Consider the following 24,935-nt stretch of genomic DNA (forward strand, 5'->3'; position numbering starts at 1 on the left):
TATGCATTTATGACTGCTTTTAGTGATGGAAAGAAAAAGGCACTTTCTTGTGTGCTCTTTGTCATCGTCAAAGAGAAACCAAGACACTACAAAAAGCAGTGCAGTGTCTAGAGTAAGTCTTTTCTAACGAATCCCTCCGCATAACTCGGGTTTAATTCACTTTCCCAGAGCTCATGTGAAAACAGTAGATTGCATCGCTGCAAGGCTTTACGCTCCACGGAGATGCAGCTACTGCAAGCGCATCAAGGGGGACCAGCACCCGTAAGCCGCCGGCAGCCCTGCCCCGGCCAGCGTGCAGCACTGCTTTCCCCTCCAAACGCACCAAAACGGCATCTTTCGCCAAGAAAAGGCAGCATCTCCCAGATGGCACCGCAGGCCGTTGACCGGTCTCCGCCGACGCGCTCTCCTGGGCGGGCAGAGATGGCCGGGTCCTGCCCAGGCTGATCGGAAATCACTCACCTCGTCCTGCTCCGTAACCTTCTTCTAGCTGATATACGGATACAGTCCACTAGTTCGCGTTTTTTTCGGAGCTGAAGCTCAGCCGGACGTTACGAAAGCTGGTCAACAGCACCAGCTGGGTTTGGTGAGACAGAGAGCAGCTTCAGGACACCAACGGCACCACATCCACCACGCACGCCCGTCAGGCTTTACCATCTGGCAAGCCATCTCGGAAGCCTTGAGCAGCTTCCTCAAGGAGTTTTATAGTTGAAAACCTAGTTAGTTTAGAGGTGCACATAATACTGTGTTAAAAGAAATACATCCTAACAGCGATAAGTTTGGAAGTATTCAGCATCCAAAGTACCTGTTGCATCCTACGGCTGTCCTGGAAGGGCCCGTCTGCCAAGCCAGAGACGCATGTTTTGCTGCTTCATCTCGAATCAGTGTACTTGTTGCCCTTTTAAAACCTAGAAGCATAGAATATAGAGAAGCAAGTACTTTTGAAAAACATTTGCTTTAGGGCAACAGAGAAACCTCATTTCTGTTGCTGCAGAAAGCACTGTTACTCTCAGCAAGAATCAGCCGAGAGAGCTGCAATTAGCTGGGGGGGAGGCTAACTGATACGGCAGTTGTCTCTACACTAAAAACAAGTTTCCAGAGAGAAAGGCATTTTTAGTTCAGCTAAAAATATACTCCCATATCCACTCCTACAAAAAGCATGTATATAGTCCTATAAAGTACAGTCGGCAAGACTAGGTATTCTAGTGTTTTATGGGGTGGGGAGGGAGGGGAAATAAAAATCCCAAGTACACATGGAATTAAAGCAATGCCAGCTTCACAAACAAAAAAAACCAAACCAAAACCAAAAAGACTTCAGAAATGCTTTAACATCACTATTTTGTAAGATCATGAAGTGTCTTAAACAAGCAACATGTCAGCTTGGTTTTTAAAGTCAACACACCTGCATTAACACCCTAACATAAAACTCATCACAGGAGCTTTTGATATCGATTCTTCTCCGCAGTTTCACAAGCGCAGGGATCTTTGGATTCTTCGTCTTCCTCCCTCTCTCCACCGTACCTTCACCAGGCGCTGAATCATTCTGAAGCCAGATTATTTATTACTGTGTAAATCCAAGGAGCAAAGAAGTTACCAAACTTATGTGATCTAGAACAACAAATGGGCAAGAAGTAAGGTCTCTATATTGCCCAAAATTTCCATATAGATGAACCTCTCGCCACAAATGATACCATTCTGGATCATAATACTTTCCTAATATTTTTAGTTTAAAGAGTTGCTTGAGCAAGCATAAGCATGATTAGGAGCAGCAACATTGCTGGGCCCTTCTATTCCTGCATAGTTGCAGTAAATTTGAAACACTTAATACTAAGCAGTGGGGAAAAATTACAAGAACACACAAGTTTCCAAATTGCACAAAATGTTTATTGTTTAGTCTAGTACATTCAATATCATATTGACTAGAATACAGTAATTCAAAATATTTTTGGCGAATTCAAATATTTTTAAAAACCCATTTCAAACACTCCAAAAAGCAATGCCATGAAAAATTAACTTAAAATTAAAACAAACATATTCAAGCAATAGTTCTACTTTTGACTAGAGAAAACTTTTACGTGTATTTTAGTGGTTTTTAACAGTACTGCGTTTAAACAAGGTATATGAACTCACAAAAAGTGAAAATATTAAAATAGACACAATGTTAAAAAACTGAGGCATCCAGATGTTCGAGACTGTTGTACTAGGAATTACCTGCCCAGCTGTTTCATTTGTACTCTTTCGGGGCAGTTAACTAGTCTGCTGCAGCGGTGCTGTTTTTCCAATCACCCGTACAGCAATTCTTTTTCAATGCCTTGATTTGAAAGTTTGTCCCTCTTGCAAATTTCATATACAAATGTATATATTCTAAAATATGCAACCTGCTGGCAAATCTAGGTGAAGTATTAAACAGTACCTTGAAAAACATCCCTATCTTACTACCTATTGTCTGAAGACAGGCAATATCCAGAACAAAATCTGAAAAAGGCAACACGTTTTGTTTTTAAACACTGACATGAAAAAGTGAGTAAATTAGAAAAAGGATAAAGTCAATCTTAATATAAGACATTCATAATATAGTGGGACAGGATACAATTATTGGACAAACAGTATTACAATGAGGCTTCCACATCTGGTCATTTAATGCACATGTTCTACAGTCATAACTTGCTACCACATTTTATTTTCCTGTACAGAAAGACAGCAATACAATTAAAGACCAGTTTTACTCTGTGGGAAGTCCCAGAATGACAAGTGACACTGTGTCAAGATCTCCACGCCTTCCTCCCTAGAAGGCCATGCTTGCAAAGACCCAATAACCACAAATTTTAAGTGGTCAGTGATTGCTCTCCACCTGCTTTCTGAACCAAACATCCATCAAATGACCCCAATGAAAGTTGGTGGAAATTGGTTCTGTCAGCCCGTTTAAATCCCTTTGAAAATCCAAGCCTTAGTATTACAGCACCAGTATGTGTATATACATTTTCGGCAAATTAACGACTCTCTAATTTGGAGAGTGGGCTATGAGCTGGCCACCTTCATTAATACTGCCAAGCCTCGATGAGCGTGCTCTCATCCAAACTGCCACCCGACTGGGCAGCACAGAGTAGAATTGGGGATCTTGAAAAGATAAACTAGCATTACCTATTTCTTGAAAGCACTTCTTTCCATCATCGATATAGCCAAATTAAGGTGCCGTGTAAGTGGTACCATAGATGAGCAATAATATTACAGATGTTTTCATGTTAAAACCTGGCAGAATCACATTTAGGTTTTAGTTTGTAAAAGTGGTTATTACAACTATACCTGTAGTACAACCTTTGGAGAGGTACAATGTTTGCTTGTCAGCACAGCATGTGGAATGTAACCATTTCTTGCAAGATTCTGCAATATGAGTAACTGCATAGATGACAGTTGTGTGTTTTCAGTTCAATAAATGTATTTTTAAAGTTTACAAAAAACACAACAAGTTTCTATAAAAGTCGCATTATACCAAGATAATGGGTGGTGAAAGTAGATTATCCATCTGTGATTCATGTTTAGTGAATGACTAGTGGAAAGGCGATAGAAACCAATTTCAGATCAACAGAATTACATTTTTGTTATTGCACTGACTTCACCATTTGAATCACTAATTTAGAAAAAATTCATGTAGTTAAAAATTGTAAAATTAAACTAGAATACAAAATTTATTTGTAAACATCAGGTAGCCAGTTCAACTAACATGGAATGGACTCTTAGTACTGCAGTACAGTATCTTGGTTATTTACAGCACTTGCCATATGAAGGGCAATTCCAGGACACACACAACATCGGTTCACAGTAATTATGTTCAGAGAACTATCAAAGTCAGTGCATTTTTTCCTGTGCAACTTTCCAATTTCCCCAAATTCCTTAAGTCAAATAATACTGCTACAGAGGCCAAGTGCAGATTTTTTTTTCTTCCCCAAATTTCATAAGTGGCGAATAATGTCTGCAGGACTTCTGTAAAGGTACTTCCAAATGGCATAGTAATGAACTGCAGCTGCTGTGGCCACAAATATGTGCCAGATGGCATGGGCAAAGGGAATGATTCCATCACTCTTGAAGAACACCACACCCAGACAGTATATCAAGCCTCCCCAGGCGACCTCCTGAAGTCCATCGGTGTTACTCTGTCAATTAATAAGGAGAAATTAGGGGTGGGGTGTAAGGGAGGGAAAGAGTATTTTCTGTACAAAGTGCATTTTTCTTCCAGAAGAGCTGGATGACATAGTTCAGAACATCTTAGACAGTATAGTATGTTTTACCCACTCAAATGGACGAGTGACAAAAACGGTATACTTAGTATATATTCCAAAGTGTAACCTAAATATATTTGTTTCAGTTGTTAGCACTATAGAAGGAACAGTAGGATAACTCAAGTTAAGGTAAGCTTGACATTTTGCTTCTTGCTTGTTAGTGGAGCAGGCAAATACAGAGAAAAAGAAAACCACATTATTGCATACAAGCATGAGCTGAACGTGACTAACTACTAGTTGAATGAATTATCAAGCAACATTTTGGTATAGCACTGAATTCATGTGGAAAATGACTGAAATACTGTAACTGGCATTATCAATATACCCCAGGTTCACAGCTCTCTGAACAGATTGCAGACTCAAGGAAATCTTAGCCTTTGTAGAGGACAGATTTGTAAAATTATGCCTTACAATTCAGATTTACATTTGCAGCAGAGAGAGTTATTCAAAGTTATTTAAAACATGTAACTTTTAGTAAACAATAGTCAAAGTTGAGGTGCACAAGACAGGGAGAAGATTTTTACTTGTCTTCAGATGCACCAAGGAATTTTTTTTATATGTATATATAGATATGTATGTATATATCTAGATATATCTATCTCAATTTGCTGAGAAATGAAATACCTCAGATTCAATTCATCAGCTACATAAGTTTGATACAGTTCAACTACTCAACAGTTCAATTCTGCCCTGCTTCACTGATTTTAAAGGAAAAAAAATGCCTGTAGTAAGACATGAAAAAAATCTCCTAGGCTTGTTCCACATAAGTCATTTTGAAAGGTGAAAGAGTTAATTTACTTTCTGTTCTTAGACCAGAAGACAGAATAAACTGATTAGATTTTCAGGCTCTTAAGTATACCAAGAAGGAAGGACAACATATTTTGACAGATGTCCATTTTACTTTCCAAAATAAAACTCTTCTTTCATAACTTGAAAGTAGTAAGCAGGCATTAAATAAGTTCATAAATAGTAAACCTAAAAAACACTGCTTTGATAGATTAAGGTACTTCACATCTTTCTCATTTTTAAGAAAACGGAAGTAAACAAATTGTTCTGTCCAACATTCTTTCAGACATGGGGGTATTCGTCAAGTCTGGAACTAAGTTCTTTTCTTGAGACTCTGTGGCCCAGTTTCAACAGAAAAGGTAGAATTTCATTGAATTTAAACTACAAACTTAAAATATAACTGAATATTTGGTTCTTCTGCAGAGAGCATTTATAATTATGTTGGACTGAAATTAAGATCTGTTCAGAAGAACTACAGCTGCACTGGAACTTAAAACCAGTCATAAAAGGAAAGCTTGTATATTTATAATGTTAGTTGCATTCCTTACCATGGATGTCACTACCAGAGCAGGAGAAAATCCCATTGCTAGATAGAAAAAGAGTTCAACAATCTTATACCTAAAAAGGAACAAATTGAATCATTTAAGGACGCGTATGTACAAGAGAATGGACATTTCCTTCAACAGTAAAGGAAGCATTTTTACATTTTATGTCAGTATGTGTCCATTAAAACTATCCAAAAAGCTTTCTACATAGACAGATAACCAGTGTTTTATTACCAAAGTAGAGCTAGTATTTATCTCAGCACACTACACACTACAGTTGCAGACAATATCTTTTTCTCTAAATAATGAAAAAAATCAATGCATCTAGTCAGTGAGTGGTAGTGAGACTAAAACAATCAAGACAACTTGTATTTTCTTATTCAACATGAAGCTCAGTAGCTCATTTCCAAAACAAAGAACAGTTGGTCTTGCCCACTGAAAATAAGTAATGGAAATATGCTCAGTAATTTAGATCCGCTCTCAAATGGCATGAATGGCCAGATTCTTTGGTGAACTGGTATTCAAAAACCAAGAGAGCTCCCAAACTTTCCATTTCAGTTTAAAGTTAACTGCAAACAACAGTTCTTACTTTTCATGGTAGAGAAATACATAAATGGTTCCTCCAGCAGCCATTAGCCAGATAAACCAACGCATATGAGATGCCAGAGGTCCAAGCTCACGTAGATTTAACCTGGAAGTACAGAGATTTCAATAGACAGAAGTGATGAATGAATGGAACATACTGACACAGCAGTAGTGGGGCTTGTTGATAAAAAATAATAAATACTGAAAGCTGTAACTTAGGCATGAGCAGACCTGCATTAGCAGACATCTGAAATTCAAGTTTTGTAACATTTACATGCAAGGCATTAACAAAAATGGTATTTTCCTATTTGATAGTGTCAGATATAAGTACGAAAACTGTGTGGATGTCATCTTAACAGCTGCATGACAAACCAGTATCTTAAAGGGTGATCTCCATAATTCACAGCAAGAATAGAAGAAAGAAGGGGAACAAGACTCAAAACACAACAATTCAGGCTTATTTGTTAACTGATATAGTTAATACAGACAGGAAACAGATATGGCTTACTACATCAAATATTTCAGACTGAAAAGCACTGACTGCTTTGAGAAAAACATTACTGCTATAACCTAACATTACTGCTATAACCTAAGTATTAACTTTCAGCTTTACTTCTGGAAGACCATGACAAATGACTTATAAGCTCAAGTTTGGAAGCATCACAAAGATTTTATGAGAAACTATATACAAGGAATTCTTCCTAGTTGTTATCAGCAAATGAAGTGAATCCTACTGTATTGGTTAGTCTTCTAATCTAAACTGATCAATTTTCTTTCTTTCTATAGGTAGACAGATTTCTTACCATGGTGCATATGATGCAGCAATAAAGACATAGATCATCATTCTGTCACACATATGAAAACAATGCTCCATGGTCCTAGAAAGAGAGAGAACAAGTCACCAAGACTGAGTTTGGAAAGATCTTAACATCATCTGTTTCCTGACACACTCTGGAATTATTTTAGGGAAAATATTATTTCCACAACCCCTCAAAGCCACTTGGAAAATGTCCAGCTGACTTCAACTTCACAGGGTCATAATCAAGAGATGTAGGAGATGAGCACTCTTCCATTCCTCTCCCCTTCTCCACTCCATCATACATCCTGCTGTCTAGCAAGGAGGCAGAAAGCTGTCACAACTCTGCTTAATCCAGAAACTGTCACCATTCAGCGACTACTGGTTAAATCCAGTTTATGATTCCCCTGTAATTAAGGGCCATAACAGGGCCAAAAAGAATTATATATATATATATGTACACACACACACACCCCCTTAGTTTTGTTACTGACCAGCTCCCAAGGAGGCTTTCTGCTGCTAGCTGTTTATTAGACTAAGCATCTTGGCAAATTCTGTGTGTTCCTCAAAGTATTTCAGCATGCCACAGTCTCAGACAAGTGTCCTCATTTCTACAGTGGTATTACATCCACCGTGAACTTAATCCAGAAGTTCTTACACAGATGGAAGTTGTATTGGCTTGCAACATATGTCAATAGCTACAGTTAGTGCCAGGATTAACTGTGTGGTTTTGTTGCATTACTCTGCTCTGTTAAGCAAGCGTTTCAGGCTGTGACAAAGGTTTTGGTACACGTCTACTTGGAGTGATGCATGATCCTACAACGGATGGCATTAGATGCTCCTCTTACTAAAGAGGTAGTCAAATGTGTGCAACACTACCTTCACTTTCCATCCCTTAGCAATTCTTTTGTTTGTTTTTTAGTGCACCTAAACAATCACTGCCACAGCCTCCTGCCCAACAAAAAGCTGTTTGAAACACCTCTCATGAATATGCATGAGAAGTAGAGACTCTGTTTAAGAGCCACTAGGACCTATGAAAAAGCTTTTTCTTCCCAGAAGACAGCAGACACTAACTTTGTATTCCAGCTTGGCTCACTATTTCTTCTAATAGAATCAAGATTTTCTCAATAATTCAGTACAAACTACCACTCCAACCTTCTTTAAAATCATTAGTTTTTGGCAGCTTGAGAAACGTAATGGAAAAACATCACAGAACATAAAAATAAAACATCATAAGCAAGAGCTATTGTGATACCTTAAGTGACTCTTTTTCCAAGAGACTATATGAAATACTGTGGAAACGATGAAGAGCGCGCAGAGTCCCATGCCGTACATCCATGCTGTTATCTTTTCCCATCGATCGTCAGAAAGCCGGTGGAGAAGGGCACTGCCCACAATGGCAGGAACAATGAGGAACTAAGAAAACAAAAGGCCACTGTTAAGTTTTCACTCCCAGCCAACATAGCTACCAACCACAGTATAGCAACAGCAGGGCAGTATGCCATTAAAACCATATATGACATCCAATAGCACACTCCTAACTGGAGCAAAGTTTTTGTGTAGCTGTGTGTTGATATACAAGTGTCGAGACTTTGCCAGTATCTTAGACATCTAGATTATACCCATTTGTGATAAGTTTCTCCCCCCATGGGGTTTAGGATAAGTCACTAGCTTCCCTAGCCATAACACATCACACAAACAAAAGGATTTGCTAAGTCTTACTAATTTATTTATTTTCACATTCTGCTTCACATTTTTAAAAGGTTTTGATCTTACTCCAGGCTTGTATCTAAACCATCTCTTTTGCACAAAGGCTGAGCAAGGAACACAACATAAGAAATTTAAAACCCCAATGAAAAAAAATAAAGCACTTAGAAGCATGCAGGTAAGGAGAAGATAAAATAATTTGGCAAAGGCTTTGCAGAACGTGGTTTTACATATCATAAATTAGCTGCAAACTTCTAGTTTGAACAGATTCTTAATACATAAAGATTATGTTCTTTTAAGGTAATGTATCCCAGTCTGTTTTCCTCACCACCTGCTTCTCCAAGCAGCTTTTGTTCACACCTTCCTTAGCATGCTCAGGTGAAGTGTCCAAGTGGGCTGCAGGCTTCGCATAATTACTCAGAAATGCATTTAAAACACTACTCCTTTCCAGGATAAATTACATCATCTACCTTTGTCTCTTCAGAAACACAAACTAGGAAAAAACCCCAAACACACACACCCACATCCCACATCCAACAAGTATTTACAGAAAAGAAACTGCTGTCTCAGACATTTCTATCTGTTTCCTTTCACTATGAAAACATGGATACCTCTGTCAGACTTCTAGGTTATAAAACTCTGTAATACAAGTTTCCTTCCAGGCCCTCCTATATGTTTTAAGATGTTCATTAGTTCACTTGAATTGTAAATAAACTTCATAGTTTAAACTACGAACAAACTAAGTCTCGCATGTTTATTAACACTAAAGCTAGGAACCAGCAATGTTTAAGCAAGTCCGGCAATTCTGCTTTGCATTCCAGGTTTGCTAGCTGAGAGCGCAAAGCTCTAGCCTAGGCTGCACTATCTTTGTCCTTCATCTACCTGGAGACCAGAACAAACTGAGGTTCTGCTCAGTTACAGCTCAAAAGATGCAGACTATGCTGAATGAGTCTGAAAAGCAGCTTGTTAATCCAAAGAAACAGTTAAAAAAAATAAATCACTGCCTTCTCTTCAGGATTTAAGTACATCAACTGCAGCTTCACTGCTATTGCATCTTCTTTTTTGCAAAGCTGAGTACAATTAACACAGAAGTTACAGAACGATACAGATGAGAAGCATGGCATCCCTAAAGCTGCAGCATCTGGACCAGAGCAGAAAACTTTGAGCTTTTTAACTAGACTATGAAAGTTGAACTCATGCATTTTAAGGCCAGAAATAGCCTTCCAGTCTTGCCTCTCATTTATCACAAATCATAAATTTTCATATACATTTCCTGCACAGCCCCCACATCCCAGAAAGGTTAAAGCATTTCACTCTTCAGGAGGTTAGTCGCTCCTCTTTTCCACTTACAGCATACAGTCTAAAGCGTGCCTGAAGCCCTTGAGACAGCAGGGAACCAAGTAGATGTGGCAGCTGCTTCATTTAGTTTTTGCAGGAGACAGGAAGATACTAAACTCCAGAAATATTTTTAGCCCGATTTCTTTAAGCTGTGCATCATGCTGAATTCACATTTGTCAGTTTCCTTCACAATTTTTGGTGCAAATTTCAGGTTGTGACTAAATTTGACAGAGAACTAGAAGTTTCAGGGAGATTTGGTATTCACGAGTGTCATGGACACAAGCAACTAAGTAAAATAGCAAACCCCTATTAATTCCCTACTAACAGCCTGGGCACAAGCTTCTCTTAGCAGAAGCTACAAGACCCCACCTAGAGCTCTGACTGAGACCATTTTAGAGGAAAGAAGACTTCTTTAGAAAGTAAAGTCAGATATTATACGGAACAACCTGCATTATTATACAAACATCTCAGTTTTACTAGTCTATTAAAAGTAATTGTTTCACAGGTTAAGCTATGATGTGTCACATTAAAATTGGCCAGCACGTAGCTTGCAGACAATCACTTTTTCCAGCAATTATTGTACATAAAGTTAAGGGTTAAAATGAATGATTGTCTTCTCACCTCTTTCTTCGCACCTTCAGAGAGAAAAGCTGAATTCATCTCTTTTCTGCCTTGTCCTGACTCTAAAGAAAAATTCTACTTCTCTTAAAGGACAGCACCATACTAATGTGAGAAGGATCTATTGTTTTTTCTAAGTATTCTATTTGGAAACAAGCACACTTTGCCTCCATGCCCTCATATGCATCATGGGAGCAGTTAGACTAAACAAGAGATGTTTTATTACTCCTCTTCTGACCAAAATAGCTGGATTAAAAACAAAAATCCAGAAAAATAGTCTGTTCCAGCCAACTAGATAAATGTTCTTCAGATATTAATGCCATACCAGATAACATACGATACACTGCATACTCTATTATATCTACTATCCATCTTCTGAAGGAAAGACAACGCTTTAGTCAACAAGGCAGATTTCCCATATTCATTTGAAAAAAATCTTGACTGCAAGAACAGAATTTTAATCTTCAGAATGGAGAAGCAATCAATGGGTCCTTTAAAAGAAAAGGTATTTACCAATAAAGTAGTTAAAGAATTAGAACTACGAGAATGTGTGTGATAGCACTGTGTCATTTTATAGGCATGACAGAGCAATTCTAAGTTGCCAACATTCCTGGCAATAAGCAAAGCTTTTTGTGACTTTTAGCTAATTTTGTTTCATCATGAAGTGCAACAGTTCCAAACGAACATTGTCAATATTAATATGCTCTGAGCAAAACCAGAACTATGATGCACCCATTTACCAATTTTAGCACCTTCATTAATACTTGCTAATTAAGAAATGGAGTTGGCACTGAGATTTACAGAACATGAGAATAAGGCAACAATTTCACTAATATTTCTGGAGAGATGCCAGAACAAAATGAGAGCCTTAAGTTACAACATCCCTTTGCAATAAAAAGGGAGACAAAGGATTAAAGTATATATATTTTTATGGCTACATGCTGGTATTTTTAAGAGGCACTTTAGGCACAACCTCCATGTGATGTATTTCAGGAAACCTACCACCACAACCACCACCATTACAGATGCTGCTGTTGTAAAATAGCCCTAAGGCACAAAGCAAGATGCTGAAACAGTAAGCCCTAAACCTGATCAGATGTAATTCAGTGAAACTGCACTCTCTGGTTACTAGCTTAAAGCAATGTAGGATTAGCTTTCTGACATCTCCATCCTAATTATTTGGGGTTGCTGAGTATAATGGTACTTTAGTAGATATTCTATTTATATTCTTTCTGGATTTCTCTAGACAAGCTCTCACATACAGGCTTAAAAATATATATATATTAAATATTTTGCTTTTGTATATAACAATCAGGCCAAATTAAGTTATTTTGTTTGCACACAAGGTTATGCAGGAAATTTAGTCAGCAACCTGACCTTTGATGTGCAAGCCACTGTAGCAAAACACGGTATTGCCCTTCCCTTTCATGTGCCATTCATTGAGGGGAAAATACTAACAGCATAAAGATAACCCCTTCACTTCCTCTTTGGAGCAGGAAGACAATGGAAAGATCAACAAAGCAGCCAGAATCACACGTGATATTTAGAGGGAAAGATGAAGGAGCGTCCATCTCGGGTTGCCAGCTCTAGAAACGCAGCCCTGAAGCAGAGCTCGGTGTCTCCCTACTCATGAATTTTCTCCTCTCAGGTATGGAGACAAGCATCAGAGTGGGAAGTCTATTAGCAACTTAAGCTGTGCACTGCACGGAAGAATGGAGAAGCTGCTAATATCGGTCAGGTAAAATGAAGACCGTAAGAGTACTTCTGAAATTTTGAGGATCCTTCCTTCCATCCTCCAATGGGAAGGACCTCCTGGTAAGCGTCCAAGTCTCACTCTGGCAACATTTACATTTTTTCCTCTTTTCTCCATGCACTAGACGAATCAACACTGGAAAACACAGACCATAACTAATGGACTATTTTAAGAATACCTCCTCCTTTTAAGGCAGTAGGAAGAAACATCTAAAGCGTTATAAAGCAAATTGTGAGTTTTAATTTAACACAACAGAGCATATCTTTCGTCTGATAAGCCCTACACATATCAGGAAGCTTCAGATGAAGCGGCCAACCCCCCACTTCGAGTTAGCTTACCTTACAACTCAAATGGTTATGACTCCTGCTTCTCACACGCTGTTTCCTTCCTGTTCCTCTAAACACAGAGCAGTCTTTCTGTCTCTACATTCATCTGCTTAGCTGCCCTTCCTGTCTCCTAGTGTCTAAAGACGATTCAGTGCTTCTTTTAAAGCTAAAAATCAAGACATTTGAAATAGCCTTTCTAGTTAGAAATTTGAAGTTCTTAGTATGCTGCATGCAGTTAGCTTTTAAGTAACGTGACAAAAAGCTATATATAAGATTCGGTATCCCAGTTTCTTAACTAGTATTTTTGAAGTAGCTGCCTAAACTGACTGCTGCATATTTTTAATTAAAAAAAACAGAAGAGACACCTACCCAAGTAGAGCCATGCTCATACAATATAAGCTGACTACTTTTTGAGCTATGAATAAAGCTTTAAAAATAGCTGTAGAGCAGATTGCTAAACACTGTTTTGTTGAAATTATATCAATGTCTAATTGAAAACTCATACTGTAATCTAGCAGCAAAGACTCAATCCACTCAACCTTTTAACATATAGTAAAATAGAGTCTGTAACAAGGAGAAAAAAGCCCCCCCATGATATTTTCCCATGTAATCCACTGTGCTTTCTGAGATTAGATTCCTATTTCAAGGCTTCACATTTTAAGTTATTTATTGCATATGATTTTATTTTTAAGGAATAATGATCCCTTTATTATACTACACTACATTTTCCCCCAAAGGATATCTTAACATTGCATATCCCCAAGCTGTTAACAGCTCATGGTAATTTGCAGCATGTAGCTTGAATGGTCAGAAGTAAATAGACAACACCACCATAAACAGCAGCATGCCGCAAAATAATGATATGACATCTTGGCTATAACCCCCAGCTAACAGGCAGGCCTATTATATGCCCTGTTTTCCAACTAGATGAAAGCTAGAAGAGTTAAGGAGTATAGAAACTGCTGCCAGACATTTTGAAATCTTGAATTTTTGGCCAGAGTAAACAGGATTTGTACAGGGATTAGGAGATAAACTATGTGTTTGTGCTAACTAACAGAAAGTTGCTTCACTTCTCTGGACAAATAAGCACATATTTACATAATGCTGTACATGAGACCCCTGGCTTAAAAATACACATAAACCTCAGCTACTTTTCTTATATGCAAACCAAGGTGATTCAGTTTTGCCAGCACCACAGAGCTGTACATTGGTTATTTATAAAATACACATGAAGGACCTTTAGAGTAGATCCCTTTCGAGAACTAAAGAGTACCTTGAGAATTCATATTTGCAGCTTGCTCGACAGACACACTGGAGATAAATAAAAGGACAAGGCCAGAGTCAAACATACTTCACATGTTTGGAGTTAAACAGATCAACGAGAAGCACCAGCTGCCTTTATGCAAGGGCAAATGCCAGTCTAAAAAGCTGGTTTTAAGAGTCCTTTCTCAAAGTGCAAGACAGCAAATTAAACTTCCCAATTAGAAGAAAAGCCCCACAGGCCTGCTTTCATTATTTGGTGTATACATCACACGTTCAAATGTATGGGTCCTTATGTTATGGAAAGAAGGACAGGCCAGGATTTTTAATAGGGCCATTTAGCATTTAGGATAAGCACTGTTAGTGTCCCTCTCCAAATACCAGCTCTCTCAAAGAATCAATTCATATATACTATTAAGCATGAGAACTAAGCCACTATAGCTCTTCTAGCTAACACCCAGTCTTGCATATAACCTTCCCCTTTTAACATGGAAAAGAAAATTCTCATACTTCCATTATACAATGCCCATAATACTATGCAAGCACAACACTGCAAAAGTCTTCCTTGCAAGACTAACTATTAAAGGTCCATGTTCATTTTACTGTAGTCCTCCTTTGACTGGGACAAAGGAAAACCATCTAGTTAAAGACATGTACTTTGGTAAAGAGGAACCTTACGAAGCATCTGGAGCTTCTAGGGATTCAGAACGTGAACTAGCAGTCACCAGCCATCTAATTAGTGTTACATTTACTGGACTTTTAATAGCTAAAGCTTGTATAACAAAACCAGAGAGGTTGTAAATATGAATACGCTTGGGCAAAGGAAAGCATTTAGTCATCCAAAACCACAAGAATTTGCCAAAACATCTGGTTAAAAGGAAAAAAAAAAAAAAGGAAGAAAAAATACTTACTGCATGTGTGTAACAGTTAGCAGCATGTTCATAGCAAGTAGGTTTGTAGCGGCTGTTTGCTGGAGCTGGGTGGTTCATGAACCTGTCAAATAATTAAGGAGTACTTTTAGGAAACTTAATAAACCATGTTTTTGGAGTGTCATAAAGGAATACCTCCAACCTACTAATGTTAAACAGTAATATTTAAAGTAACTGTTACTTAAACTGTAAGCCTTTCCAGATAATCTCTCTTAACAGAAAAATGTTAAATAAATTTCTGAGACTGTGTGTAATAGATGGCCATTTTCAGGCAATGCTTTTCTCACTTAACAGAAATTGAATACAAACGTCAGACTTTTTCCACAGCTTGGTCAAATGAGGAATGAAGTATTTCCTATTTAAATCATGCAAAACAGACCAAGATTACTCTTGAATTAGACTATCATAGCCACCATGGGTTGCTCTTATTTTAAGAAATGTCTTGAAGCTCCAGCAGTATTTGAGCTCTGTAACAACTTGGCATGAAACAGCTTGAACATTGTTTTTTCTAAACCTATAAAAAGCAGTACTTGCAGTTGGGGTACTACAAGGCTGGGATTTTTCTTTGAGGCTAATGCTATCTTTTGTCTGCCACTAAGACTAAAGCTATACAGAGAGGAGAGGAGACCCTAATAGTTAATTTGAAAGAAGAAAAACTTCAGAGGGCTTACGACAGGCATTTCCATCTTTTCTCTAGGAATCTGTGAGCATTACCTAACAAACAAGCAATCGCTCCCAAAGAAGTCTATGCAAGTCAAAAAACACGAGAAAACTTGAGAAAGCTGCAGAAGAATTTGCCAATACAAAAGCTACATTTAACTCTTCTAAAAAGCTAAAAACTGGAGATGTTTCTGTGAAACTGCAGGATTAAGTTTTGCATATAAAAACTTCTTTAAAATGGCACACGTTTATATGAAACTACACAGTCAAATCAAAGTTATGAACTTCTCCAGCTACAGAATTACGTTATCCCAGCACAGCCTCCTGTCATACAAAAGCGACTCTCTCCCATCAAGAAACTCCTTTCCTGCATCCCAGGTTACTTCACACTACGATGAAACCATTCACTGACAATTAGTCAGGTACCCAACAAATACACAACAAATTCAGTTTCGCAACAAATACAGAATATACTTGCATGTTCAAAACTGAAGAGATAGTCAGAAAAAAAAACTTCATTTTAAAATCAAAACCAGTCCTATTTTTGACACCCATAAAATATCAGCCAACCTCAAACCAGAGCAAAAACAACAACCAGAGTCTTACAACTTGAAAAACACTTCCCCGTTTCTGAGATACAAGATACTTGGTTTACAAATCAGTCAGAAAAGCTAGTTTTTTTCCTAAACCAATCCATGAAAAACCATCAAGATTGCTAAACAGCCTTGATAAAGTAACACAGTATCATGATCTATCTCCAAAATGTGGCAATTTCAAGAAACAATTTCCTCCACTACTGATGCAAAGGGTAACAAAAATGTGAGTTTTATTCACAGAGGCCAAGTATAAGTGGCCGTTAGCAAGTGAATAATTCCAAGGGAGTTAATATATTGTTAAAAAACAGCAGTGCAGGGCTTAGCAGATTTAGACGTTGCCCTCATCTCCAAGAGGATAACGAAAATGCAGTCGCACACACAGGCTTGCAGAACAGTTGGAAGTGATTTTGCTGCCCAACGCCTATAGTCTTCAGCAGCTCTCACCAGAGAGAAACATCTAAACGTCCAAAGATGGAGCATTCAGTTTAGTCAGTTCTGTTTCCAAGTTAGGAAAACAGTTAAAAATAAAAGCATCTGTTGGCTCAGTCGAGCAGCCAGGATTAAACTGCACTTGCTCAGCTCCATAGAGTGGAAGCGACAGGAAGCCTTCCACGGATTACAGCTGGATTTTCACTCTGTTTCTCCAAAGGCCATGGTGGTGGTACCTTGGAGGCCTTACAAGAAGTAAGGAAAAAAACTTAATCCCCCCCAAACCCAAAGACATAAATTTATCTTCAGTATTAGCTTTATAATTTCAGTCATTCAAAATTTCTGTGTATTATCATCATCTAAAAATCCCAAAAAAGCTAAAAATAATTGAAGGCTGTACACTAATGGGACATGCTATTATCCATTAGAGGATTTCTTTTTGAATTTTTTTTCCTTTTCATTTAGATTTATTCAGTACAGAAGATAATGGATCTTTCCAGAGCAGTCTCAACAGGACCTGGGGTAAGTAAGATTTTAAGACTGAGGTATGAAGAAACAGTTCACAAAACTCCATTTATTGTTCAGACCTGTTATTCTCCCTAATTTAAAGAGTGTTACTAGCAGTAAAACAGAATATAAAGATGTTAACAGAGCTATCCTTTTTCTGTTATCTACACAAACGGTCTTTGTTCCCCCCCCGCTTTGCTTGTTTGCGCCGACATAGGAATGATGCAAACATTCATTCATCTGTGTGACAACTTTGCACTGGCAAAACAGAGAAGCAGATGATTTCAGAAAGCTTCACCCATGCATGCTTCAGAAACACATCCAACGCCTTTAAAAAAAAATTTCAATTCTGATTATTTACAAACTAAGACAAACAGGGTTAGCAACGCGGTTATTGGAAGGAAAGCATTACTAGCCTCCCACAACAGCTAAAACTCGCTTTTCTTCCACTAGAGAGTTATAGCAGAACAAGGCCATTAGGGACAGTTCATCCACCTCCTTCACCTAAAGGGTATAAAAACAAAGACACTCCCCCCCCCTTCCCCAATACTTTCTGTTTTCTGCAACATGAATACTGCAACACAGGGACAAGGTTTTCCCTCCTACTTACAGAGCAAGTTTGCCCCTTACGAAAAAGTAACTGTGAGGAACATAGTCTTACCTTCCTTAAAGCAAAGACTTGACATACAGTATTCAGATACTGTTTAATCCCAAATAAAGATTATCTGTAACACAACAATTCAGGATATTACCAAATGCAAGACAGTCTGAGAAGATCCCAATGATCCAGGCTCCAATTTACAGGAAACCTCCTTAACCAAATGCTTTAATTTCTCTAGCACATTCATTAATAGCAGCCCTAGCGAAATTGGAGTCCTTTATCCGGGGATGTGCAGCTGTAACTCACAAGAAAGCACGGATACTTCTCCATTTACGATTCTGAAGACTTAAGAGCCTCATCTTCAGCTTAAAACATTAACTCCTGCAATAACTCAGCGCAGGAGGCTCAGCAGCCACGCACAAACACGGCACCCCGGACCAGACACTGCTGACTTCGACACAGCTGACCCCAATGCTCCATCAGCAGCTCCTGGTACTTGCTATTGCCAGTTTCTCACAGGGAGTCATGAAAGACTACAGAGAGCTCCAAAGTTTCTTGATCTACTCCATAAGCTTGATATATTTTGGCTTTTTGCACTAGAATTTGAGATTTATGAAGTTAACAGAGCAACAGCAATTACAGCTAGATAAGAGATTGGGATGTTTCTACCGTTAACGCAGTTGTGACTTAGTTCTCACAATCTAAGCGCATTTTTAAAGCTCAGGATCTACTTGAGCCCAAGAAGGACCAAGTTTTATAACTTCAAAGCACCAAAAAAAACTTTCTTTGACAGGTACATTCCCAACAGAAGTGGAAAAGGGATACTGAGAAAGACTTATGACTTCATTTAAAACAAAAAAAAGAAGAAAATCATACCACCCCTGCCTTTACACTGTTTGAACTTCAATCTTGAAATACTTCAAGCATTTAAAGACACAGACTAATGCATTTTTAGTGCGAGAACCTCAAGCTCCAGCTCATTTCCAAGGGGACAGAGACTGTGTGTTTCAAGGTGATTTCAGAATTAAGAGATCACAGTATTTGGGAGGGAAAGGAGGAGGAGGACAGTCTGAGAGTTGATTCTGCTTTGTCTTAGCATGCATAACCTAATTTAGAAAAATAAACAAGTAATTAAAGCCCCAAATCTAATGCACACATTTGCATGGCATATATCCTCTGGTATCACACCACTAGTTCCTACCCAAAAGTGCAGAAAAAGAACACAACTTTTAAATCCTGCTTTATCCTTGACTCCCATCTGCTGAACAAATTATTCTTTGGAGCATGAAGTAAAACTTCTTTGCAGTAAAAACAGCAAACACTGAAAAGAGTCTCAGAGATCTGGATTTCTGAGTCTTTTCAGGAAGTGTATTTCCTTTATTCAGCTCAAAAGGCCTCACACTTCCTTTCACCAGCTTAAAAAACACATTGTTCCTTTTTGTACCATTTGTTTCTTATGCTTCCCAGCAGCAGGAGAAGACATTTAGACCCCATACGCCATAAATAAGAGCATATGAGAAACAAGAAGGTGGAGATAACTCCACAAAAACAGCAGCAACATATGCTAAACGGGGTTACACAATTAGATGGCAAAGCAATTAGTTATGTTCTCTACTCTTTGTTTTTGAGAGGGGGGGGGAAAAAGTCAAAGAAAAAAACCCCCACAGTATTGCATTTTCACAATGACCACATAAGTAAAATTTTGAAGAGAAATAAATAGGCTTCAAATAAGCTTAATTTCTTTGGCCAAATTGGCAGATATTTCCTCTTTATGAAATCGGTCCATTCACAAAGTACAGGCACATTTGTGGATTAGGAGATATCTAGTCATGGTTAGTCAAGTTAATGTGAACAGTTATGAACACCGAACAAGTGAGTCACAGGAAAAAAAAAAATTCAAATCAGCACCAGAGGAGACCACTTGTTCGGAAATATCGGTAAAGTCACACGACGCGTAAAAGTTCACACACCCATGACACCGAAGATGAAGCAAAATCCACGATACCCTCAGAAGCCACCCGCAACGGTGGTATCATGTATTAGGTCAGAGGAAGAAAGTTTCCAAGCATCTCGCCGACCTCCCCAAACGCTCCCCAGCCTTTTTGGCAGCAGAGCGGGGCGAGAAGCCGCGCGGGGTGCCGCAGCACCCAGGGCAGCCTCAGCACACCCGTGGTTTTCTCCCCTTACGTCTCCTTCCAGCCCCGTTTCTCTCCTAGTCGTCGCGCTCCGGTTTCTCGAGCGAGCCGGCGGAAAGGGCTCGCACGGCGCCGCGGCCAAGGACCTGCTGGGGGAAGATGCCCCGCGAGGAATGTGGGCTCATCTGCGAGGCAGAGCGTCACCTAAAAGTTACCCTAAGTACCTAAAACCCACTTATATCTATATTTATATATAATTTTTTTGTATCTACACACACACGTGTATTTATACGCATGTTTACGTAAGAACAAGGCCGTGCCGTTGACCCATCCGCACCAGGGAGCGAGGCGCCGGCAGCATCTCCAGCCTCCCCGAGCGCCATCCCCGCGCGGCGGAGCCGGGAGAGGGGGCGGCCCCTCGGCTCGGGCCGGGCCGGGCACCCCCGGCCGAGCCCCCGCGGGCAGCGGGCGCGGCGAGGGCGGCCGGATCCGTGACAGCACGCCGGATGCGCGAACCTTCACCCATTTAAAGACAAAAGAGAGAGAAAGAGAGAGAGACGCAGCCCCTCACCGCGGTCGCCGTCCCCCGAGGGGAGCCGCCCCGGCCGGCGATGCCCGCCCGATGCCGCGACGCGGGCAGCCCCGAGGGTCTCCGGTACCGCGGCCCGGACGGGGCGACCTCACCTCCTGAAGCGCTCCTGGAGCCGCCGCATGGGTCCGGGCCGCCCGCGCCGGCCGGGCGGCGGCGGGCGGGGGGTCGGGCCGGGAGGCTGCGGGCGGCTCCGGAGGCGGCGAGGGCCGGGGTCCGGGCCCTCATTGGCGTGAGGGCCGCCGCGGCGCGCAGCGAGGGCCGGCGCCGGCCGTGCGAGAGAGGCGCGGGAGCCGCCGGCGGGGGACGGGCCGCTTTAACGCGCCGCTCGGGCTCCCCGCAGCCCGCCCGGCCGCCGCTTGCCCCCGCCCCGGCCCGCCCACAGCGGCCCGGCCCGCCCCCCGCCGCGGCCGGGGCGGCGGCATGGCGGCATGGCGGCGGGGACATGGCGGCGGCGGGAGGGGGCTCCGCCATGTTGCGCCGCGGCGCCCGGGCGCCGCATCTCCCCTCGGTTTCCTTCCCCGCTCACGGAAACGCCGTCAACGCCGCCCCGCTACCGGGGGGCTTCGCTCGCGGCGGCGAAAGTGACAACAAGAATAGCGGCAGCAGGCGGAAGGGGACTGCGTGAGCTGAGAGGAGGCTTCCAGGCGGGGAACCGTGTGGAGCGAGGCCGGCGTCGCGGGGCCATACCCAGCCGCGTGCCCTCCCGCCATGAGGCCTGCGGCGCCGAGGAGCACACGGTGACCGGGAGCAGAACGGCCTCTTCCACCCCGGTCGCGGCCGGGCTGAGCTGCCGGAGCACCAACACGCGGCATAGCCATTAAATCTCGGTCGCAGCGGCTAAGCCGCTGCTGCTAACCTGCCTCTCCGGGCTCCCCCGGCCACGAGCCACCCAGGTGTCCTCATGGACCGCGGCCATACGCTTTTGCGAGCAAACGTCCTTTTGCATTGGCGGAGAAAAGGTACCGAGCACGTTGGGAACGCTGCTGGACGAGGAGTGCAGTATTGCCCCATATACAGCAACTCAGGGCACAAAACTAGGAGAGTATCACGCCCTATCCCAGCTTCTGCCATTTAATCTGAGATCTTTCTTAAAATGGGATTTTGAACAGTTCCAGCCCTCAATGCAAGCGATGAGTATCAGTACACCAAAGCAAACCACCCGTTCAGACAAATAAAGTATCTGGTATCCGTGTATCTTAGAGTATGACAGAGGCAGATGGGATGTGCCGCATCCCCCTGCAGCGGTTTGAGTTACCTGCCCCGGCTGAGCACACCCCATCCTTGCCAGATAACCACGGAAACACAAAAGTTAGGCTGAATCATGGCACACATTGCCCTTCACTAAACTCTCCCCCCGTGCTGGGAGCAAGTGAGCAATTCAGTGGTAACAGCTTTCTACATTGCCGCAGCAAGACTTCCTTATTCCTCAGTTTCCCTAGTTGCAGGACAGGATGAGCTTTTCAGGTTTACATTGCAGATTTCCGTCTCCGACAGCGGCTTGCTGCAATCGCAGCTGGGACTGGGCCAAAAGACCGCTGCAGACAGACACTTGCTCCACTTTATTTATAGAGGAAAGTAGAATTTGCTGCTGAAAAAGGAGAGCTCCTGAAATGCACAGTTGAGCTAGTTCCAGGGGACTTTTTGTAAGTTTGAGGGTAGCTTGAAATACTTCCCATTAATTTCAGTGAGGTATCACTGTTTACTTAAACTGGTACAACCTGTCACCTGATTTAACAATGTCATTGCTAATTAAGGTTTCATATTATGAGCACATGCCCTACTTACATTATGTACTAATCCAAAAGGAGCAAAATTTGAGGGCTCCGCTGAAGAGCCCAGCCGAGCACGCCCGGCTCTGTCTGAGCCTCCGAAGCTGCAGTGGTATCTCAGCAGGGTGGCTTCGTGTTGAGGTGGACCGCGTAGCAGTACAGCCACCTTCCTCCCCAGCATCGCACACCCAGCCTTGCGTTCTGCTGCTGCTGCCCGATAATTTGCTCTCTCAGGCTGTAAAAATGTTCAGGAACATAAGACGTTGCAGACACCATGACTGGAAGGCTGACTTCTCTGTGGTTCTGGTAAAAGGCAGGGGCCTGACTCGTGTAAAATGAATGTACTGAGACATTCGAAGGTACACAGAGTCATTGCCTTTTGCCTACATTTCTCTCGCCCTCTGCTCCTCTTTGGCTGTCTCTCGCCTCCCTCAAACCACTCTCATTTTCATTTCCTTCCCTGCTGCTTTTGACATTTGATCTAGATTCTACCCGCAAATGTGTCATGTACATAGACTTTTTCCCCTCAAAGTTTTCAAAGCCTGTTTTTCAGCTTTTTTCTGTGGTCACTTAGCACTCTATTTTTAGGGTAATACCTGGAGGATCGGCGTTCGGTTGTACTGGTGTCTAGACAAACAGAGTCAGATACAGATCCTTCTCTGAGGAGCTTTGAATCTAAAGGAGTTAGGTTATGGGGCAGCTAGGGCAATAGGAGCTATAGGTAGATGCATTTTATCTGTTTATAATGGTTTTAAAATAGTTAAACTGCTAAGGATCTCACTGTCCTTCATTGCTTACTGAAGTGCCAGGGACATAACTAAGATACACTTATTTTAGTATGCCTTACTTTATATGCATCCTCAATTTAAGATTAGAGAGTGTATGTTTGCAAAATTTGTGCCTCTGCTTTTGGCACCTTTCGGCTTTGAAATTTGCAGATATAGTATTCCCGGCTCCAAGCACACACAAATCATGCGATCTTTAAAACAACAATTTGTGTAGCTTCCTACTGTTGGAGCATCAAAGATTCACATGTTTAAGATAGAGTTTAAATCACTATTTAAATCTTTTTTAAAAAATAAAAAAAGCATTCAATTCATAAAGCATGACCAAGTGGAACCAGGTTAAGTAGACCACCAAGCATCATGAAAGCTGTGATAAGACCAGAAGACTGTGGCAATACTTGTATTGCACTGAATGTCTCTATCTCTTAAAAATACCACTAAATCACTCAGCAGGCGAATTTTTAAGTGCTCCTGACCAATACCATGTTTTTAGTACCTGTGACTCTTGCTGAACTCATCTCTGTAATTGCTTTTTATGATCTAATGACTCAGAGCATCTGTTTTTCTAAATATCAGGATAAATGAAACCCTGCATTATGGACTAAGTGACTATTAAATTTAAATTCTAAAAATAGCATTAAGCTCAAAATTTAAGAAGCGAAACCCTGTTAGTTTGATCACTCTTATTCACAAAGTATAAAAACAAGAAAACCTTCATATACCAAGTGATCATTTGATTCAGAAATGTTCTCAACATTAGACATATGTCATACCAGGTTCAGGCAGCAGTGTTTTAACAGATGAGTCAGGGTTACGAGACGGTGGAAGAGCTTTCCTTACTGACTGCATTGCTGCTGTGGGGTAGTAGCATGTAGCGCGTTTGGAGAAAGGCGCAAAGGGTTGAAAACGAACAGCCGAGGGCTTGTCAGTACAAAATTAAACTTATTGTTTTTTCACTGGGCAAAGAGACTATCGTTCTGGTCAGTGGTATGAAGTATTTGTGAGATGGATCGTACAAAATGAACTAGGCAACCCCAGTCTGATTCCTAATAGGTGTTTGCATAGCAAATCTGCTACTAATTGCAGTTCTTGACAGTCTCAGCAGCAAAGTCAATGACTACAAGAGCTGTGTGGTTTGCCCTTATTATTTGTCTCACACCTAATACAGCACTTTCATGAGCATTAAACTGACACACACAGACATACATAATTTCTGATCCAGACATCAAGTGCTTTTTGGGGATTATATCAAGAGGGACACAAAAATGGGCTCTGTAGTTACAGTAATGGCAGTTTTCCGTATGCTGCAAGATTGTCTGGTGTTGCACACACCAGTGGAATGAACAAACAGGACTTGCCAAAAGCTTCCTTTTCCCCAGCCAAGATGAAACGTTAAGTGCCACATGAGACATCAGCGGTGAATGAAATTCTATCAGGAGGTTATACTATTAAAACTAAACTTCTCACACAAAAGCTGAGTTTCTTCTAGCCCTTTGGCACAGACAAGTTATTATTATAAGCCTGCACAATAACTGTTCTCCTCATTTGTTAAACAGATAACAGGGAAGCAAATACTTACAAGCAGCTCCATGGCTGCCAAAACAGATGTATCTGTGACATGACATTGCTAACTAATGTTCCCGTATACTTACTTTTCTGCGTTGCCAGTGGTAAGAGGCTCACTTCAGGGGCAGCAGGATATCATGCTACAACTCTGGGAGCTCTTAGCCCGTTTAAAGCAACGGAGAGGTGAGCTGAGCAGCCCAGGTCCCTTAATGAGACCTGGGAAACAAGTCTGACAGGTGAAACTCCTCTCCACTCCCAGTCTGCTTGGGAGGATATATCAAGTGCTTCTGCTAAATAAGGGCAGACAAAAGAAATACCTTTCTGCCTCCTTGTTTTCACTTCATAATAATTAGAATACGAGAATCCAGCCCTTTTGTT

At 41.1% G+C, this 24,935-nt stretch overlaps 1 protein-coding gene and 1 long non-coding RNA gene across 4 annotated transcripts; one reads left to right on the top strand and one right to left on the bottom strand.

The window, feature by feature from the left end:
* Positions 1-1,859: 1,859 nt before the first annotated feature.
* MMD (monocyte to macrophage differentiation associated) lies at positions 1,860-24,704 on the bottom strand. Of its 3 annotated transcripts, none has more exons than XM_064522680.1 (7): positions 24,644-24,704; positions 14,900-14,981; positions 8,242-8,402; positions 6,994-7,068; positions 6,195-6,296; positions 5,609-5,678; positions 1,860-4,148 (listed from the first exon to the last, which is right to left on the bottom strand). In XM_064522680.1, exons 2-7 carry the CDS (start codon positions 14,975-14,977, stop codon positions 3,948-3,950), a joined length of 687 nt encoding a protein of 228 aa, XP_064378750.1. In that variant the 5' UTR covers positions 14,978-14,981; positions 24,644-24,704; the 3' UTR covers positions 1,860-3,947. The 3 variants fall into 3 exon arrangements, with proteins under 3 accessions (XP_064378750.1, XP_025954838.2, XP_064378751.1); XM_026099053.2 differs by lacking the exon at positions 24,644-24,704 and adding an exon at positions 20,530-20,813; XM_064522681.1 differs by lacking the exon at positions 24,644-24,704 and adding an exon at positions 20,183-20,236.
* LOC135330262 (uncharacterized) lies at positions 16,769-18,071 on the top strand. The gene is made up of 3 exons (XR_010392160.1): positions 16,769-16,857; positions 17,068-17,124; positions 17,949-18,071. It is a non-coding gene; the product is annotated as an uncharacterized LOC135330262 (long non-coding RNA).
* Positions 24,705-24,935: the final 231 nt, after the last annotated feature.

The sequence above is a fragment of the Dromaius novaehollandiae genome, chromosome 18 (genome assembly GCF_036370855.1).
Source record: "Dromaius novaehollandiae isolate bDroNov1 chromosome 18, bDroNov1.hap1, whole genome shotgun sequence".
Lineage (NCBI taxonomy): Eukaryota > Metazoa > Chordata > Aves > Casuariiformes > Dromaiidae > Dromaius > Dromaius novaehollandiae.